The sequence below is a fragment of the Misgurnus anguillicaudatus genome, chromosome 24 (genome assembly GCF_027580225.2).
Source record: "Misgurnus anguillicaudatus chromosome 24, ASM2758022v2, whole genome shotgun sequence".
NCBI lineage: Eukaryota > Metazoa > Chordata > Actinopteri > Cypriniformes > Cobitidae > Misgurnus > Misgurnus anguillicaudatus.
Genome location: NC_073360.2, coordinates 11122827 through 11144556, shown reverse-complemented (window position 1 = coordinate 11144556; position 21730 = coordinate 11122827). Strand labels below are relative to the sequence as shown.

General features: G+C 38.0%; 1 protein-coding gene across 1 annotated transcript in view; it reads right to left on the bottom strand.

Annotated features, from left to right (window-relative positions):
* gab2 (GRB2-associated binding protein 2) overlaps positions 1–21730 on the bottom strand; it is a 108110-nt gene that overhangs the window by 51406 nt on the left and 34974 nt on the right. Inside the window, exon 2 of the mRNA XM_055195972.2 lies at positions 12846–13149. Coding sequence (XP_055051947.2) covers positions 12846–13149 — 304 coding nt within the window. The remainder of the gene's footprint in view (positions 1–12845; positions 13150–21730) is intronic.

Below are 21730 nucleotides of genomic sequence, written 5' to 3'. Positions count from 1 at the left end.
ATATTTAGTTTTTTTGTTTTTTCTGTTAAAAAAAACATGGGCTAATGTAAACAAACAGGCATATAAAGGGTTAAAATTTTCACAAATTATATTAATATTTGATATGTATGTTTCAGGCAGAAGTAGTTCTAAAAGATAGCATCGTTTAAAATGAAAGAAAATATTGACGTATGACATTTTTAGAGCAGTTTTGGGAAGGTGTCATTTTGTGGCCTTAGGAACACTTAAGGAAGTTTTTTAAAGGAACTCTTGAGGGTTAAACATGTTTGCAACTGTAAATTGAGTGCTAAAAATTTAAACAATGTAATTATGCAAGTCAATTGAACCTACTTTTTTTATTTTTTGACTTGATTAGTTGAGAAAACTTGTAATTGTTTAACTTAATTTGTTAATTAAAAATTACATAAAAATATATGTTGATATGATATAATTTTTTACAGTGCAGTATTATCCCAAACATCTTTGCTGTTTTAGCAAAGTTTAATTATTATTCATCTATATAGCGGGAGTTTTTTTCTCCTAGGAGGTTTTTTTCAACCCCTAGGAAGTCAGCTAACATTGACTTAACTTAGCACTCTCGTCTATACGTTACATTATTGCCTAGTACGGTTTAATCATAGCCGACGTACTTGGCTTTTTATCTTGTCCACCGTTTTTTCTGTGTTTTCTACTGCATTTATTAATGTAAAGCTGATTTGAAACAATTAAACAATTGTGAAAAGCGCTATATAAACAAAATTGAATCGAATTTTTTATTCTCTTTAATAAGATACAAACAGAAAATACAGGAAATGTGTACACAAACTGTAAAAATCACAATGTTCAGAACAAAATGTCTCTAAAGTCTTTTGAAGAGACTGAAGTCCTGTCAGTCATTCGATTAGAAATAGAAATTAGGATTTCATTTCATTGAGGTTTAAGAGATCCTGCGGGTTTCTGCTATTAATCAACCCTTTTATTTAATTTTATCCAGTTTTTAATTACATACAAATCTCGTGTATTTTCTGGTTGTATATATATGATCACTATACCATTGCAAAAACAACAAATCTAATGATGGCAGGATGACCAAGAGTTGTACACACTACTGTACATACTATAATACTTTTCTACTATCAGACTTTTATTACTGTATGTGTTTATGGGTATAAGCGCTGGGATTCTGGGATGCTGAGCAGAAGTCCGGGCAGAAAACTGAGTGGCATCAGCAATCTGACCCCGGAGAAGCGCGGCGTCTCGTTATTTCAGCAAAATCGATACAATTGAAGGGCATTTTGTGTGTGTGCGCTTGTGCGTATTAGGGAGGGGCCGTCCCAGTGCTATGCATGGCCGGGATGACCTTGTCTAACCTTGGTGTGCATCCCATGAGCAGCTTGCCAACCCATCCCCATGTACCCCAGCCAAACCCTGACAGACAGATCAGAGCATCGATAACAGCCTGCTGCTATCTCACCATCCCCCATCGGAGCAAAAAGCCTTTTAAGCACACACACACGCGCGCACACACAGATAGAGAGACTTCTGTGCTTTATAAAAGCCCTGTGGTCTCGGGCATGCATATTCAACAACAAACATAAAATGTGTTCATAAAATGCATCAAGAATAGTGCTCACAAGTAGGGTTGGGCGGCATTACCATATTTCCATTTTTGTAAAGTAATTCATCCAACACATGACATTACCTACTGTTTTCATGATAATTTCACAAATTAAAGTGGACGTAATCATGAAAATCAGATTTTTTTTCACGTTTAAGTGCTATAATTCATTGCTTCTATCAACCTAGAAAATAGAAGAAGAAGAAAAAACTAGAAAAAAGATCAACCCAACCATTCTCTGCAAGCATGTGAGAAAATAGGTAATTGAAATTTGGCTCCCCTTTGTGATGTCAGAAGGGGATAATACCGCCCCTTAATCTGCATTATCCAAATAGCACTGCCATTTAGCGCAAAGATTATCTCATTTGCATTTAAAAGGACACACCCAAAAAACGGCACAATTTTGCTCACACACTGCAAAAAATGACTTTCTTACTTAGTATTTTTGTCTTGTTTTCAATAGAAATATCTAAAAATTCTTAAATTAAGATGCTTTTTCTTGATGAGCAAAATGACCTAAGTAAATAAGTCTAGTTTTAAGAGAAATAATATACAATTTCATTGAAATTGTTCTTAAAACAAGCAAAATTATCTGCCAATGGGGTAAGAAAAAAAATTGTGAAATAAGATTTCTGTTTTCTTAAACACTTAATTCAAGTAAACATTTCTCACCCCATTGGCAGATATTTTTGCAAATTACAAATTCACTTAAATTGTATATTTTTTGTCTAAAAACTAGTATTATTTTCTTAGGTCATTTTGCTCATCAAGAAAATACATCTTGATTTAAGAATTTTTAGATATTTCTACTGAAAACAAGAAAAAAATACTAAGTAAGAAAGTCATTTTTTGCAGTGCACATACAAAGTGGCGATTTTAACGTTATAATAAATTATCTGTGGGGTTTTTGAGCTAAAACTTCATATATATATCTCTTTAATATCTGACTTGTTTTTCCATAAAAGTAATACAAGCAATGAAAGCAAACAAAGAGCAGAATGAAACTTGTGCATAAGTCTCATGCTATTTCTGTGCCCTCAAAGTTTTAGAGACTTCACAAAAATGTCTCAGACTGGACTCGAAGGTTCAAAGGTTTCGAAATGAACACAGACTAATTATCTGAGCTGTGCAATGCTTACTTTAAATCTTTGACTGCACATCAACAGGTTTTTTCGTGTTTACACGCATAAACAAACAGTCATAAGATTTACATTAGTCAGGATGGGGGTGTGGTTTACCTCACATTACTTAATACACACTTCTCAGTAGAAATTACTTGGAAAATGAATCCGGGGGCAGACAGATAAGAGTCGAGTCAGGCTTAAACTCTGAATCATTGTTTTGACTATATGCTGAGGACACAGTACTGCAGTAATACTCATGAAGTGTCTATGTCTGCTTGAAGAAAAACAGACAAAATCATTTACTTGCCTGCTCATCCAGGGAATCCCCAAAGTTTCCTGACAGACAGACATGGTTTAGAAAAAAAACATTTTTTCCATCTTTTTCTCATTTGATGTAACTAAAACCAGAAACAGCGGATAATATGCTGAAGAATTTGTTGTTGTTGTTTTTTTATCACTCTCTATGTCTATGTTAAGCAGGCACTTACTACTGCACCCAGACAATCAGATCTAGATTGTTTAAATCTGAGAGACAGACATAACAGCGTTTCAAGTGTGCAACAACCAACAAAAGCCTTGGTTTGATGTGCAGTGACCTTAAAACTATTTGGAAACTTAAGCCAAACATTGCATAGATTTCACTTTTCTGAGCTTTCTGCAATGATTTAAAGCAGCATGTTTCAGGGTTCTAGTGGATGTATGAGGTCAGGTACACACAGTACAATCACAGGTACAATACATCACCTTGACAATTCATCACAATTTTATTTTATTTCTTTCATAGTTTTCTTGTTTTGTATACCTGAACTTTATTCCCATATCTCTTTTCCATGTTTGCTCTTAAATCTATTTTAAATAAAGCTGCATTGTAAAAATACAAATATTGTGAAAAGCACTACATAAATAAAATTGTACTGAATTTGCTATGGACATATTCAATACCTTTTTCTTCATTTTAAACACCACATCTAGTGTTTTTATTATTTACAGCTTTAATATACTAACTGGCATTTTTGCATGTGTGTTTACGCTATTATTTTTGTATACTACAATGACAGCTGATTCAATATTTCGTAACATTTGCTAAAATAAGCAGCTTTTGTGTTGCTTAAGTTTTTGAATATGTTTTTAGACTGGATCCTAAAAACGTTGGTATTGCATATTTAAATTAAGCCAGGTAGGGAAGGATCTGAAAAGGGGGGCTTGGTGACATTATACCAAATAAGCCATTTTAGGTGGAGCAAATTAATGCATTCTGATGAAAGATTTCAATAAAACTTGTTTTATTTGAAAAACCTGCACTGATGAATAAGACCCTATATGAGGGCTATTTTGAGCTTGCATGTAGGTACTTACTGTTTAACTAAATACAGGTACTTACTGAGTAACTGTGCAATTACTAGGTACCAGCCCTGAACCTAAGCATATTAAGTTGTATGTATTTATCATTTTTTTGTTGGGTAAGGTTACTGTAATTACTGTAAAATAAAGTGCAACCCAATTTTAATACCATTGTGACTTTAAACCCAGACACAAATTCCTTCATGCAGCCTAGTATGAGCTTAAAATAATACATTATTCTTCTCACACTTTCTAATTAAAGGCAGGGTGCACGATTTCTGAAAAACACTTTGGAAAAGGGAGTCGGGCCAAGTTCCAAAACACACTTGTAGCCAATCAGCAGTAAGGGGCGTGTCTACCAACCGATATCATTGCATGGGTTGCGTATGTGTGGGGCGGGTCTATCAAAAGAAGGTCTTGATTCTATTGAGGTAGGGGCGTGTTTGTTTAGGTGATTTCAAATGTCAACATTGGCTTTCAGAGATCATGCACCCTGCCTTTAAAGGGGTCATGACATGTGTTTTTATTTTATTTTACTATGTTCCCTGAGGTGTTCTTATAATAATACAATATATTTTTGCCAAATTTAGGTCATTTATGACCATTTCCACCCTGTTTTTCATACTCTAATTCAGAAAGTCTGATTTGTGTGCTTCCCCTTTACAGCATTCGGCCTGGCTCGGTGTCCGGCCCCCTTCTATGATTGACAGGCTACATGCTGCAGAAAGTCCAGGACAACGTCTGTAGTCCCATCCAGCAACTTGTCAGCAAACGCTCTTTTAAAAACACTTATGCTGCGTTTACACCAGACGCGGTAGAGGCGGCAAGCGCAAGTGTTTTACATGTTAAGTCAATGCAAAGACGCGATTAGGCATCCTGCAGTGTGGTGCGAATGGCGCAGAACGCGCGAATTAAGCGTTGTCGCGAGTTGAAAAATCGGAACTTCAGCAGATTTCCGCGCCGCGTTAACCAAACAGGACCTTGCTGTAGTGGTGACCTGATTACAGGAAGCGAGTGGATTGGCGGAGTCTCAGCGGAGTCGCAGAAGCCCCTCCCATGACGCGAATTTCCGCGTGAATGTCTCGAATGACTAGAATTTCACGCGTGAATGAAGTGTTCAAGCGTCCAACTACGCCCGAATAGCGCGTTTTTGCCGCCGTCTAGCTACCGTGGCTGGTGGGAATGCACAATTAAAGCTTTAAAATTCACGAGGAAGGGGGGGTATCACTGTGTGTTTTATGCCGTAGAATATTTTTTATTTAGATAGATTTTATATAAAACATGAAAAGATCTTATTTAAGGCATTTAACCAAAATCCCGTTCAAAAAACCCATTGACTTTGGGATGTTGGAATCAGAAGTCCTAAAATGCTAACTAGCTTCCAGGTTTGCCTACAAAAATATGTCATCACTGCAGCCTCGATTGGGTCGCTCCCCTTACTAAACGAGAGTGGGCGGAGCAAACAATATGACAATGTGCTGTGTCTTTCTCTGGGGGGACAATTTTTAAAATTCACCTATTCACATTACTAATCCAGCCATTTTTTTATCTTTTTCGAAAATGATTACATAAATGAATTTGTAATTGAAAAGGAGGGCATTTTAAGCGATGAAACTTGCAGGATGTATTAATGATACTAAGACCAGTTATATATCAAAAGATCAAGGCAAATTTGGTTCTAAATGGCATGACCCCAGTGCACATGCACTTGTCATACTTTGTTTCACTCAGAAACATTACATGTGCAAAACACGTTCCCAAAGCTCAGGCAGACACACAAACAACCCACCATCCGGCTATCATCGAAAACTTCCTAAGAGGCAAACCGGGCTCCCTATTTTTCACGCTCACAGTGCATATGACAACTTGATACTTGCTTAGGGGAAAAATAGATCAAGTGTATGTGTGCATATGGCTGTAATCTCCACTGCGGTTATGGCGTGTGTTTTATTCTCAAAGAGACTGAGGCTGCATCTCATCAAACATTCTTCTGTTTCAAATCAGCATTAGCCAAAAGCGATATACAGTATGGATGCAACCAGAGCACTGCAGTCTGTGTGTGAATAGCTTACGTCAAGTCATAGAGTGGCTGGGAATATTTGTCTGATTATGTGAAATAAAATAACATCTGGGCGTCATTGGGCATTTTATGAAAAGGTGAGTAGATGTTGTGGGTGTATGACTGAAAAGTCAAATGCTGGCCTGTTGTTAAAGGTCAGTAAGGTACTCCTGTTATGGACACAGACTACCAAAACCCATGCATGACTTTCTCATTACTGAAACCTTTAACCTATGTTGCTTTCTCATAGATCAGTGGGTGGAAACATCTCTTTAACAAAGATACAAACAATACAAAAACATTTCCTTTAGTTATAGAGTGACAGCTCAACCGACATGATAAAGGACAAATAAAATATTATATTGAAGAAAGTAAATAATACTGGATGAATGAAAAAATAGAGGGACATTTCTTTTATAAAAACTACAAATCTTTCTTTGTGCTATCTGTGCATGATACTTAATGAGAACAGACAAAAAGCACTGCCCTAGATTAACAGGCTGATACAAAGTTTGAAGGTAAACAGTTTACTCAGGGTTCCCACGCATTCATTTCCATGCATTTTCCATCTGTTTGTGATCAATGGATGATGATTTTACAATATAACTTTATATATATTTAACTGAACAGATTTTAAAAAGCATAAAAAAAATTACATTTACCATAAAAATATTTTAATATAATTAAAGTTCCCTGATATTCCACGGTTTCCCAGATGTTTTCCAAAAAATTTCCAAACGTATTTCAGATCAGGTCTCCCAACATGAGCACTGTCTCCTTTCCAAAAAGTCCACAGGGTGCATAACTGCCTTAGCCAATTTTTACACCTCAATGAAAAATATCCAGTACTGTTAGGATTTACGAGGTAACAAAACAAGTTTTTGACATTCAAAGAGAAAGAATTTCGACTTTATTTAACATAAACATGAGCTCTCAAACATCTGGATTTGCTATGTTCATCACAAGATCACTTCAGCTTGACATTAAACATATGTACGGATTTCCTAAAGCCGAAAAGTGAACCTAATACAGGAATAATTCACGCAAAAGTGAAAATTCTGTCAACATGTACTTTCCCTCGAATTAATCCAAACCCCTATGACATTCTGTCTTCTATGGAATCCTGGGACACCTTATGCCAGTTTTATACTTTTGCGTAAGACCTACGGCCAGGGCCAGCGTCAAGGGGGGGCATTCGCGGGCCGTGCCCCCCCAAACAGGTTGTTGTGCCCCCCTACACAGTTTTTGATTAATTTAATATATATCAAGAATAATTAAAATAAATTAAACATTGAATGTTTCATGACTTTTAATGTAATAAAATGAGGAAAATATAGTTGATATATGTTTTCTTTAATAAAAATAGACCAGTTTCTCTGATTGGTTGTATTGCCGGGTCTCATGCGTCATTAGGCTTTAGCATATTTGTGACTTGATACTAGCAATGTGTTTTTTCGCGGCATTTTATGGATCTGGAAAATATGGATATTAGAACACTTAGAATTAACCAGCACCGCCTGCTTCATCTGACTTCATGCAAACACTGATTGGCTCAAACTCAGAGATTAGAGGTCGAGGTGGAATTTTCTACAGGACATTGTTTTAAGGAAGTTTAATGTTTGTACACGCCGGCTTCAGCTTTTTTAAAGGAAAGTTAGCGTTGTTTTAATTTATGTAAGCCTAAATGTGAAGTGTGGCTGTATGGACCGTTAACAGCATTGCGACGTGATTATGGTAAAGCGGCTTACTTTCATAACGGCTGTTACTTAGGACGCGATGTGCGCTGGGCTGCGCTATGAAACCCATTCATGTCAATGGCTTGCGCCGCGCGAGGACGGTTTGTTGTTGCGTCGAGCAAAGCGCGAGCGCAGCGACAGTCTGTAACGAGTCTGTAATGAGCTGACAGTCTGTAACATTTGTATAAGTGTGTGCTTGCACTGTATTTGTTGTTTTAATGCCTTGTTTTTGCAAGTTATTGTTGCTAATTGCGTGCCCCCCCGTTGAAGCCGCGTGCCCCCCTGTAAGTTATGGTCTGGCACCGGCTCTGCCTACGGCGTAGCCTGTATGCAGTAGACAACTTCTGTGTCATTGTTCACGTTGACGTGCATTAAATATGCCGATCGCTAGTACGCAGTGTCTACAAACATGTTACAGTATTGAGGGAAAAGCCAAGAAGCAGACTGTGTATGTTGTTTGAGAAGTATCAGCAGTTATGGAGATAAATAGACTTTTGATGCAACTTGATTTGTTATATATCGCTCCTCAACTTGGTCCATCTTTGTTTTTACCGTCGGAAGCAGAAATGGGAACCCGGACATGCGAGGTAAGGGTTCTAGCAGACCAATCACAGCGTCTCAGCCTGCGTAGCATTGTCAAATTTTTGGAAAGATGCGTGTCAGGCTATGCCATAAGCTATTGCATAGGGTTTGTGTCTCTGCCTAGGCTATAAATCGTACTTTAGTACCAGACTAAAATGCATTTTTTAGCTGTTTTAACTTAAGACAACTTACACTAACATAATCTTAAAGGAAAACATCACCGTTTTTCAATATTTTACTATGTTCTTAGATGAATTAATACATCCCTATCTTTTTTCAATGCGTGCACTTAATCTTTGTATAGCGCGTCGTAAATGTGTTAGCATTTAGCCTAGCCCCATTCATTCCTTAGGATCCAAACAGGGATGAATTTAGAAGCCACCAAATACTTCCAAGTTTTCCCTATTTAAAGACTGTTACATGAGTAGTTAAACGAGTAAGTACATTGCAAAAAAAGACTTTCTTACTTAGTTTTTTCCCACCGGTTTTTCTCCTAGAGGGTTTTTTCGTCCCAGGGAGAGTCAGCCAACTTTGGCTTAACTTAGCACTTTACTGTGTTACATTATTAATACGCTAGTTTGTACGGTTTAACCTTAGCCGTTATATTCTACTTCTTATATTATCTATTGATTTTCTGTGTTCTCCTTTACATCTCCTCATGTAAAGCTGCTTTGCAACAATTAACAATTGTGAAAAGCGCTATATAAATAAAATTCAATTGAATTAAATTAAATTGTTTTCAGTATAAATATCTAAAAATTCTTAAATTAAGATGTTTTTTCTCGATAAGCAAATATAGTCTAGTTTTTAGACAAAAAAATATAAAATTTAAGTGAAATTGTGCTTAAAACAAGCAAAAATATCTGCCAATGGGGTGAGAAAATATTTCTTGAATTAAGTGTTTGGGAAAAAAGTAAAGTAAAATGTCAAGAACCCCCCCCCCGGCAGATATTTTGCTTGTTTTAAGCTAGGGCTGTCACAATGATTTAAGATCACCGCAATGATTGCACATTTCTTTAAAAAACACAAGGGGGAGCTGCAGCGCATGTATAAATGAGACCGTATCAGATTGTGCTTCTTAACTGACAGTGTAACGCAATACATTGCAAAGCCATTCAATACAGTAGAAAAAAAAACACTTTTTAATTTTGTTCATCAAGAAAATGCATCTTAGTTAAAGACTTTTTAGATATTTGAACTGAAAACAAGAGAAAAATACTAAGTAAGAAAATAAGGACAGGCTTTTTAACTGGATGGCGGGAGTTTCGTCATCAGAGCGGCCATATTGAGCATTGCATTATCCCCTACTCATAGTAATAGCAACGCCACATCTTTTTATATCCATTATCTTTGGTTGAGATACAAGGGTGTTTATGTTTGTTAAAGGGAAAGGGATGTTTCCTGGAGCTTGAGACCATTGTTGTACAGTACAGTAGGAGTATAAAGCTATGTTTTTGTAGATAGCATAGTGGTCATATTGACTTAAGATTGCTAGAGTTAAGACGTTTACTAGGATGACTATGTGTCTCAATTCACTGAGAATATAACTGAGATATCAAGGAGAACATGTGACTATACTATAGAAATCCACATACAGTATGTAATGTATTTCCAGTAAATACTGCTGCAGTGCATTTGTTTCATTAAAAAGTGAAATAAACTGCAAAGCAATACAATCTACCACAAACACAGTATTTTTATATAAAAAAGAGCTAACGTTCTGCACATACACAAGCACTGGGTCTGCAATGATGGCCAGCGTTCACTCCCTATTCTTTAACAAAACAAAAGAGAAAATCAATAAACCTTTCAGTCTGCATCCATTTAGCAGGGCTGGTCCAGCACAACTTTCTCAAATGACAAGAGATGGAGGGGAAAAAGGAAAAGCTATAAGATATGGTATCAGGTTTCTTTTCTAGCCTCCTTGTTATCAGTTTAGAGAAAGAAATAGCACATTGCTCTCTGGATGAAAGCACAGCTACAGTAAAACCGTAGATATATTAGATTTCATTACTATTGTAATTTTATTTTTAGACTAATATAGATTTGTGATCTAAATTTAGATGGCAACATTGAAACAATACTAACACATCCATCTATTCTTTATTCTGCTTTTCCCTTTTAGGGTGCCAGGACTTGGTATGTTACATAGAGTAAACAAACATCGTAATACTGTAACTTTAAAAAGGGACCTTTGTGTCAAAAATGTTTTAGTATAACCTAATCTTTTCTGTATGGCACAACAAGTATTTAACCTTAGTCTTGAATCTGGATATAAATTCGCGTTTACAATAAGCGGTTGTTTTGATAAAATAATTTAAAACTGTTTGGCAGTTTGAGTCTTTCAAAGATATAGGCCTCTATCTTACACCCGGCGTAATGCAGCGCAATGCGCGACACAAGTGTCTTTTGCTAGTTTCCACCCAGCGCAATGATCATTTTCACGTTTAGCGCCACGCTGTTTAAATGGCAGATGCGTTTGTGCCCCATTTTGCGCCCATGGGCGTTCTGGTCTGAAAACGAGATGTGTTCAGGCTCATTGTTGGCGCGTTGCTATCTTGAGGCAACTAAAATAGACTACGCCATTGACCAACAAAAACCTGCTCTAAAGTCTAAAGTTAATGGCGCAAAAAGTTTTTTGTTATTTAAAGAGCACATTAGCAATATGTGCCTATAAACAGGAGGACAACGCGGGTTTGCTTATCACACACATGAATGCGCAGCAGCACAAAAAAACATTTTTGAATATGAAGGATTAAGGGATTAAGATATAAAAGATTGTTGGTGAGTCTCCTGGACATAAATGAGGACCGATTATGAGACGTTAGAAGGCACAAAGAGCTGCTTCACCTGCAGCCTGGTAAGTAAACAAATGCATCTGTTTTTAAATGTTTTCTTTTAAATGCTTCCTCACGGATTTATTGTATAGGATGACTCTGTACCTGTGGATATGGTGAGATGAGAAACATTTTTAAGTAAAAAAAATCATGACGCTGTCCAAGTGCTGAAACGTGCGGATAGCTGTTTGTAAATTCTTTATCTCCTGTTTGTTACAAATAAAGTATTTTTACAGTACAAACCTTTTATTACATACTTGTAAATTATTTTTTGATGATATTGGATAGCCATACATTTAAAGCAATTAAAAGCCTGCTATTTTTACTTCCATGACTAAAAGAAAACAGGTTTTAAAGGTTTTAATAAATATCTTTTTACCTTGTGAATCTCATCTTTGAGAAAGATTTAAGGAGGCCTGGCAAAAAATAACACACAATACATGTGAAAGGTCTATAAAGACATAGTCCTGGACAATGACTGCAAAATATAACTATAGAGGATCAACAAATATTAATAATCAGATAAAATTGTAGTAGATCTGTGCGTTATTACCGAGGTGCAAACTTCAGATCTCTCTTATAAAGCCAATACAGAACTGACTTAAACTGCAATTCATCGACTGGCCACTAGAGGCTGGCTGCAAAACAGAGTCAATTTCCATAGACCCCCATGTTAAAATGCCCAACGTTATCGCAGAAAATATGTTTACAGCCTGGTACAAAAAATAATTTTGGTCTATATAGCTAATTTTGCCATTCATGAGAACTCTGAGGGGGGTGAAATTTTTTGTAACTCATCCGTTTAAATTATATTAAGCCTTAAAGTTCTGTATAATTAAGGGCGTGGCCACTTGAGTGACAGGTAAACTGCCACTGATGACACTAACGTCAAGCTAGGTGGGTGTGGTTTCAGCAACCAGTCACCTCAGCTTCAACCATGTCCCGTCTCTCTACCCATTTTCGGTTATCCGTAAGTGATGCGCGATGACGTGCGGCCAAGATGGCGACGGCAGGCCTCGCCAACTATTGGCTTCAAAAAAGCTCTTCACAAACCTATAGGGTGACGTCACGGACACTACCTCCATGTTTTTTACACAATCTATGGTTATTCCCTGTGAGCTTTTTTGCTTTCTCTGCACTTTTTGTTAGTATACAACCCATATTCCCTAATACGTCCTGCTTTGAATTTTTTGCTAAATTATTATGTCTTAAAAGTTTAGTGTGTGTCCATTTTGTATCATACACTTCATATTCTGATGGTTTAATGTAACTTAAGGGGGAATTACAGGCAAATATACCCCCTCCCTGGCCTGGACATCACTTTTGGCCACTACTGTAAATGAACATGGCCTTATATTAATACTCCACATTCACTGTCAGAATAAAATTGTAAAAAAAAGGCAGTACCCTTTACAAAGGTCTAGGTATATAGCTAATTTGTGCAGTGGAGGTGGACTGCAATGACACCCTGTTAAAACTCCCCAATTTCACCATTTTATACAAATACAGCTTTACATTACAATGCCAAAGTAAAGGCATGAATACAAAAGTTTAGGTTGATTCTCCTACCGTGGTGGTTTTCTTCAGACTGGTTGAATCCACACAGTTGACAGATGGAACGCACCCAGCGGTTCATCTCTTCTTCTGTTTCTGCGACCAGGTAGAACGTCCTCTCGGCCGTCTTGATGTCGAACACAAAGCTGTCCTGAAACTCCTTGCGTTTGAAGGTCAGGCCTGCGTCCACCTGCTCACAGCAGTGCAGGTCTATAATACGAATGGGCTTTTTGGCATGGTCGCTCTTGTAGTACTCTAGCACATCTGGATCCCCGCTCATCCGTCCACTGCGGAGGATAAACCAGCGCTTTTTCCAAGCCTACGGAAACGACAGTAATAAGTATGGAATGAGAATTCATAAAGTCTGTATTTTGTTACAGACAACAATACATTTGCAATACATATTATAGACAGACTGATTTCGATATCTTGTATATTGACTGAGTAAGATCATTGGAAAGTTGGGGCTGCTTATAGTGATTAAGGGATTTGACTTTTGCATGGTGGATGGGGAACATTAGAGATACCCAAGCTATACAGGGACCAGATGATCACATTTTGCATCAGACAACCACGTATGAAACCACCAACTGGATGGCAACACCCTCGAAACCACACCCTGTTATTGTGTCAGGGACTTCTTCAGAAAATGTAAACGTTTAATTTGGTTTCATTATGTTCCTTTATGAATAGTTATTTCATGGTACTCTAGGTTTGCACGATACAGAATCAAAAGAAAATTTGCAATTAATAAGTTTCGAAATGTAAACACTGTCTATGATTCAAGTATGTATGTGTGTGTATACGTTGCATATTGTGTAAGTGTGTGTGTGTGGCTTATTTAAGACAGGTGCTACTCCCACACAGAGTTTCCTGCTCAGATAAAGCTTTGAGGACACACACACACATACGCAGACACATACGCACACTACATTACAACACCTGCGAGTCAACTGAGTCTACAGTACAATCCATAAAATATTAAGTTCTACACACGCACACCACCTCAGCAAATATAAATACAAGGATTCCCAATGGTATACAAACACACACAGGTGTTTTTAAGCTAATCAGTTGGGAATTTCCCTAATCTGAATGCAAATTTAAAGTCTTGCATTAACCACGTGCGACAGGAAAGTAACTTATGATAAAAAAGATACAAAACAAAATTGTTCGTGATTGCTGTGTTTGTGTGGAGAAAAACAGATGGCCAAAACGTCGTTTCCATAGAGAAACATTCAAATTATTGGGGTACTGATAAGTGGTGACCAACCTTGTGTGGGAAAAACTTTCTTTCTAGGCAGTGATACAATTTCATATGTGCATTAAAATGTAAACATAATTTATTTATCAAAATAACAATTCATTTTTGTTAGTTTAAAGGCACACCGCGGAACTTTTTGGCCACTAGGGGGTGCTAGACATGTATTTTTCACGTCTAGCGCCCCTAGAGGCCACAAGCACCACAGCAGTGTCGCAAAGGAAATTAAGACAACTCTTTAGGTCACAAAGTGTGCCTTCCAGAATGTCATATGAATATAATCCCATGGGTTTATTTTTTTTTTAAATGCCAAAAGATCGTGTAGCTCACATTTGCAAGCCAGTTGTAACGGTGGTCGCTTGGTTAAAGTTTATATTAAAAAATATTGCCTTAAAGGGGAATCGAACCCGGATCGCCCGTGCTGTAGGTCCATGACACTGCCACAGTGCCACAGTGTCTCTCTCTACACTCGCCAAGTAAAGTTTACGTAAAAAAAATAGTATTCGGGCACCAGACAGGACTTACATATGCAAGCAATATAACATTACTTACTATTCCAAAAGCATGACAGTCAAGTCCGACAAAACCTTGGCTTTCTTTTTTAAGTTGCTGCTTCAGACATGACAAAAACATCAGGAAAATAAATAGTTGCGCTCTCCTGTCCGAATTTGAGGAAGTGGAGGAAATGACGTATGCCTTAAAGCAGATTTTTGTAGTTCTATTTGTGCTCGGGTTACTACCTAAACCCCAAGTTTAAGGGCGTTTTCACATTAGCACTTTTGGTGCGCACCCGGGTTCGATTGACATCAGAGTTCGGTAAATTTGGATGATGTGAATGCTGTCTTCCGGACTCGGGTGCGCACCCGCAAAACGTACTCGAGTCCGCTTAAAAAGGGTGGTCTGGGGTCCCGTTCATGTGAACTCCAGATCGGTTCGCTGCTAATATGAGCGCAATCGTACCAAATCGCGGAAGTGAACTGCTGTTAATTACGTATTATATGGAATGTCGCACCAAAACAGACGTATGTGTTTGTGTGCGTGCACTTACCTTGACAACAAAATGCATAGAATGCTTGCTTGACTTTTGTTCTTATTTTTTTTAAACCTTTGGTTTTGTTTTCAAAGAAATAATACAGAAACGCACTTGCGTCTATCTGCCCCAAACATACTTAAGTCGTTTCGATGACAACGGGCTGTCCGCCGACGTCAATTTTTGCGGAGGCATTCAGAAATCATCTCTCTGCCTGAAGTTCGTCAATCACACTTGTCGTCTTCTTGTTTACAGCGGTTGCCAAGCAACATGAGAATGCGCCGGCTGCAGCTTGATGATGCAAGCGTACCGCGGTTCGGATGTAAAAATAATATGTGAACACAGTCCAGGGGGGCATGGGGAGGGGGGAGCAATCGAACTCGGGTTCGGACCAGGCAATCGCACCAAATGTGAAACCACCCTAAAAGTACGAGTAAAAACGATACAGACCCCGTCAGGTCATGGTAGACATGTCATTCAACCTATTTTAAGTCGATGCACCATCACAAGGGTCTTGAAAATATATTATGAAGGTTGAAAAACTACAAAGTGTCACTTTAAAGTTCGTCGGAAGATGGAAAGAGGTTCTGTGGCCCAGTGCCAGAAATTCACTTCCGCCCCATCCATTCCTCCCTTACTCTCTCTCTCTCTCTCTCTCTCTGCAACTCTTGTTGACATGCAGATCCCACAGGCTTGCTTTCCTCCATCAACACCAACACACACACAGTCACCTCCGCTACCAAAACCAGGGACCCAAGGACACTATTTCCATCGAGCACTACACCCCCTCTTTTCCTCGTCCTGCTTCCAGTCTCACTATCCGACAGGAAGCGGAAAATGGATCCCACTGCACATCCTGTGTTTTCTCAAGCCTGCTGTTGACTTCACATCATTCCGATCTGTCTCTACTCTCACTCTACGTTCACAACATAGCACACTGCCTGACACTTTAACTAAATTAAGTTCACATTAGGAGTTTAGGAGGAGCATGTTTATTTAATCCAACTAATCACAACATTAGTGTTAGCCAACTCTTCGGCATGCCCCCCCCATTGCGTAGGGTGCATCCCTTTGCGCCCCCCCCCCAAAAAAAAATCATGGCATAAAAACAATTACAAACTTGGAATTTAAATTAAATGATACAATGTAGTGCTGTTGCTTAGTAGCCTTATTTTCTGAGATTTAATTGCACAGAATTTTATGTATTTTAAAAATGTCATAAAACTGGGCCCCCCTGGCACCATCTCACACCCCCTAAAGATTGAGAACCACATACAGTGTATAAACCACCTTACCTAGTAATTTTTGTAACAATTCTGATTTTGCTTCCTCACCTATACTGCACAATTTAGATAATCCATGTAATCAATTGATACATAAATACATACACATTGTTCAAAGTGCATACATTCTGTTTATATCACATCATTACTGTCTGTGCGCTCTCAATATGGCCACTATCCCATCACACAGAAGTAAGGATGTGCTGACAGTTTTCTGTCATGTCTGAGCAAAACAGGAAATCAACACGACCTCCAAATTTAGATGCAGTTCAGCTGAAGCAGTTTTCTCTGATGTGATTTCTTCGAAATATATAATACATATGAACATTATCTTGCACATAAAAGTTTCATTTACAAATGTCAGGAGACTTAATGAAGATATCATTTCTTGTTTAGGTCTCAAGTTTGTCTTTTTTGTTCTCCTATACTCTTAGGATATTGCTGTTGACATATATTATAAAGTTATAATATAAAAATGTCATTCAGATAATTCAATAGAATTATCGAAGATCCCTGAAAATGTATCTTTTTCCCATGCAGAAAAAAGTGCACTAAAATATACTTTATTTCAGTACACTTAGTAAATAATTTTTGTACTAAATATACAAAAAATGTCTTTAGTACTTAAAAGTATAGTTCACCCAAACATGAAAATTCTGTTATCATTTGGAAGTAGAAGTGAATGGGGCTCATGAACGGTTTGGTTCCAGACATTCCTCAAAATATCTTCTTTCGTGTTCATCAGAACAAAGAAATGTATACAAGTTTGTTACAGCATGCATGTTTCTCAATATGTGATCTTCAGCGATCTTGCGTCCTTGTGTTCTCACTCTACATCATCATTACCCGTTAAAGTTCAATTCCAATTCTCAAGAATTCAAGTACAGAGGACGCATGAAAAAATCCGGATGTGTTCTTGATATCTAGGATGCATCGAGTGCAGACTTGCACGCTAGAATCGCTTTACGCCCCAGAAGTCATTGCGCCAAAACAATGGTGGAGGTCAGGTGACCAACAGGAAGATTGCACACATCTTAATCCTCACAAGTGTGTTCTGTGTCCTCACAAACTTCTGAGTTTGTTCTTCCAAGGTCGTTTGGCAAAAACGATCTCCACAAGAACGCAAGACCGTTCTGAGCGTTCTTTGAAATGAGAAGCAGCCCATGAGAGTGAGAAAATGATGACAGAATTTTCATTTTTGGGTGAACTTTTTAAGTAGGTAAACTTAGGAACATCTAAGAGGCTGTTTACACTTGGCATTAACATGCGTTTTCATCGATCGGATCACAAGTGGATGACGTTAATGCCAGGTGTAAACGGTGTTCAAAAGGTTTTGAGTTCGTCCACTTTCGACCACTTTCAACGAAAACCCTTTCAATCGGATTGCTTTTGTAGTGTAAACGCACATGTGGTTGAATGCGTTCGAACAGCCATACGGACCGCCTTCTCTCCGCCCATTTATCTAATCTGAGGTACTAAACACAATGTTTTAAGTCTGTGTTACTTTCTGACTTCTGGCGCGAACACACGGTGAACAGCGCTATTTTTAGCCCCTTCGTTGATAAAACTAAAGCGGCTGATCTCCGTGTAGTTTCATTTTGCAAGCGTGTGAAAGTTGCGCGATCCTATTTCATCAATTGCGCTGAAACATCAGAGAAAGCTTTAACATATACATGTACAAAACACTGTGCAGCATGTTTACTTACAACACAAGCAGCGGGCTCCGACATAATATTAGTTTGCGTCCATATAAACTCGTCATTACTCCCGCTCGCGTTTAAATGACAGGAGAAAGACTCATCCACCGTCTCGACAGACCACCCCCTCAAAGTAATCAGGACAGAAGTGGTCGAAAGTGGACAAAAGAGACCAGGTGTAAACGTGATGTGTCTCTCTCGTCCACTTGTGATCCAATCGACGAAAACACATCTTAATACCAAGTGTAAACAGCCCCTGAGTGTACTCAACTGTTCTATTTTGAGACACTATTTATTTCAACGTACTAAGGGCCAGATTTACTAAACGGGGCAAATTGAAGATGAGATTGATAATATCTGCGGGTTATTTACTAAAAAAACGTAAATTAAATAACACAGCCGCACCAGCTGATTTCCATAATGACCAACGCAATCTATTAGGAGCAGCGCAAATTAGTTCAGGGTCGCAAATAAGCAGAGCTAATGATGTGCGGGTGATCTACTAACGCCTAATGCGCTTGAATTCAGCACCACGGACGTCACAGCGGAAAATTCGGGGTGTGTAATCCCAGCTAACGAAGCCATAGTACACTGAAATGTCTTGTATTGTGTGACTTCTCCTAGTGACTCCTCTTTTATTTACTTCAGCAAATAAAAAATAACATGGCTTGGCAAACAATATTTTAAATAATATGTTCCTGTGGCATTCCAAATAATCTGTTATGTTCTAAAACAATCCTCTACCTTGTATCACGCGCTCTCTGGTATGCCTAATTTTTTTAGCAACAATTGCAGCCATTTCAAGTGCAAAATGTTTAACATGCATTTGTTTAATGTTGACATTTTTCGTCATTAAAGGGATAGTTCGGCCAAAAATGATATTGAACCCATGGTTTGCTCACACCGAAGCCGTCCGAGATGCATATGTCCATAATTTTTCAGACGATGGCATTTTCAGCTATTTTAGAAAATGTTTTAGATCTTTCAGTTAATCAAATGTGAAGTTACGGGGTCCACGACCCTAAAGTCCAAAAAGTGTGCATCCATCCTTCACAAAATAAATCCAAACGGCTCCACGATGATAAACGAAGTCCTTCTGAGGGTAATCCGTGCAGTTTCGTTGTAGAAATATCCACATTTAAAACTTAATAAACGTAAATAACTCGGATCCGGTAACGCCGCCATCTTGGTCGCGTCCGCATTCAAGATGAGCGCGTACGCAGTTTATGGAGGTTTCTCTGCTGCTGCCCCGCCCTCCGAATTTGTCATTCGTCACTAAGAAAAGTGCGTACAATATGCTGATATTCTCTCCTGAATACAGAGGAGTCTAAGATGGCGGCGCTATCGGAAGGTATTTAGTTTGGTTTATAAAGTTTTAAATATGGATATTTTCTACAACAAAATATGCGGATTACCCTCAGAAGGACTTTGTTTATCATCGTGGAGCCGTTTGGATTTATTTTATGAAGGATGGATGCACATTTATTGGACTTGAAGGTCGTGGACCCTGTAACTTCACATTTAATTAACTGAAAGATCTAAAACATTTTCTAAAATATCCGAAAATGTGTTTGTCTGAAAAACGATGGACATATGCATCTCGGACAGCTTGGGGGTGAGTAAATCATGGGTTTAATATCATTTTTGGCCGAACTATCCCTTTAAATGATGGCGCAAATACCAGTCATAACACACATTAGTAAATCGCGTTGGGTGAATCATTTAAATAATCTCCTCCCAAAAATTTTGCATCTGAAACGAAAACTCCTGGAAATGCATATGCAATAAGGTCAGTCGAAAAAAATAACTAGACCACACCTTTTCAGCATGTCTTTAGTAAATCCTGACAGTCGTTATTTAACGCCAACGTATTTAACGGTTTGCGCTGGTGCAAGCTGTTAGTAAATCTGGCCCTAAATATATATTTAAGTATTACTGCTATTTAGTATATCTTTATTCAAGTGCACTTAGATACTACTGATGTAGAACTATAGGCAACAATTTTCAGTGCATTCAAGTAGACTTTACTTGATTACAAAAGTGTAAAGACAAAAACAACCAAGATACGCAAGACCTAAGATAAAATCTGCATTTGCTCTCCATTTAATCTCATTGTGATGACTTTTCTGAGTATACTCTGAATAAACAGACTTAAAAAATATGATGAGCCAGTCCTACAGATTTGTCCCAAGGTCTTAGAAATTGACTCACTTTTAGTGACCACTGTGATCATTGTGGGAGAAAGTGTCTACATGTCCGAATCACTGTTTATAACTCAAGTATGCTACATTCATATCACATTAATACCATGCTTATGTTTATGTAAGTGTGACAGAGATGTTGCTGTATCGACAGTTTACTGTATTACCATAATAACATTTTTTACTTTAGTTGAATCGATCGTGGGTATAGATTCGCTGAAATCAATATTAGGTGGGTTTTTGGAAAACATCCTGCCTCAGGTCATCATCCTCTAGTGTAAATAACTGCAGCACAACTGGATGGATTAATACATAGTGATGGGCTTTTGTTGTTCAAAAACATCCGTAGTACATCCTCGTTTGTGGTTTTTGGAGTGGCATCTATTGTGGTATGTGAAGCTCCAGCCTCCAAGCACACCACGCCACGCCTATTTTGGGTAGGGCACAATGTAAACAAATACATGATGTAACAACTACCGTAAATGATTTCTTTTAAGTATGTCGTTTTGCCAGTTGCTGCCGTCTAGTAGCTGATTGCTTTGTTTTACGAGCGAGCGAATGAGAGTGCACAGAATGAAAGAGAGTGGAACAGGGCAAGCTAGAGAGAAAAAGATGTAATCACTTTATCCTCTCAATTGATTTTATGGCGCTCTCATGGCTGTAACATGACTGAATGAGATTTGGAACAAAGCCCGGTTGAAGGAGGTCAGGATGGCCCAGCTGGAGCACTGAGCACATTTGTCAGAGCTGCTCTCAGATCAGTGAAGCCTTTTATGTATTTAACAGGGTCTAACTAAACATATGTTTTTTAACTTGAAGAAAGGAAATATAGAAACTAAATCAAGGTTATAAATGTCACTTTAAATTGATCAGACTGTCACAACTAGTAAGCAACTATGCAGAACATCCAATCAACCATTTAGAGCAAATAACCAACCACAAAACAACAGTCAGGCGATCACATTTTTGTGGCAAGTTGTGCAGTGTTTTTCAGTACTTTAAAAAAATTCCATATAACTTTAAATACATTTTTAATAATCTCCATGCGGCATGAAAAGTTTCACACACTGGCTGAAAGTTGCGAGACCTGTCGATTCTGTGCAAAGTCCCTCTCCCAGAGGATTCCAATTGACGATTGGCTCTTTTTACTGGAAGGCGGGACTTCTGATCGTTGCGATTTCCTCCCATTTATATCAATACCAGTGACGCATCTTGTTAAAATGTTATCTCTTTGCCGAACTTCAAATATTATAATAATTTTTTTAAATATATTAATAGGTTGATGGGGGTTCAATTGTTATGGCTGGTGCTCTCCTGGACCCGGTTGCATGACGAACGTCTTAACTGTCTTAAATTTGGTACTTTCTCTTCTTTAATAACCATAAAATCAGCCATGGCGTTTAATGTTAAACCCGAATTTATACTTCT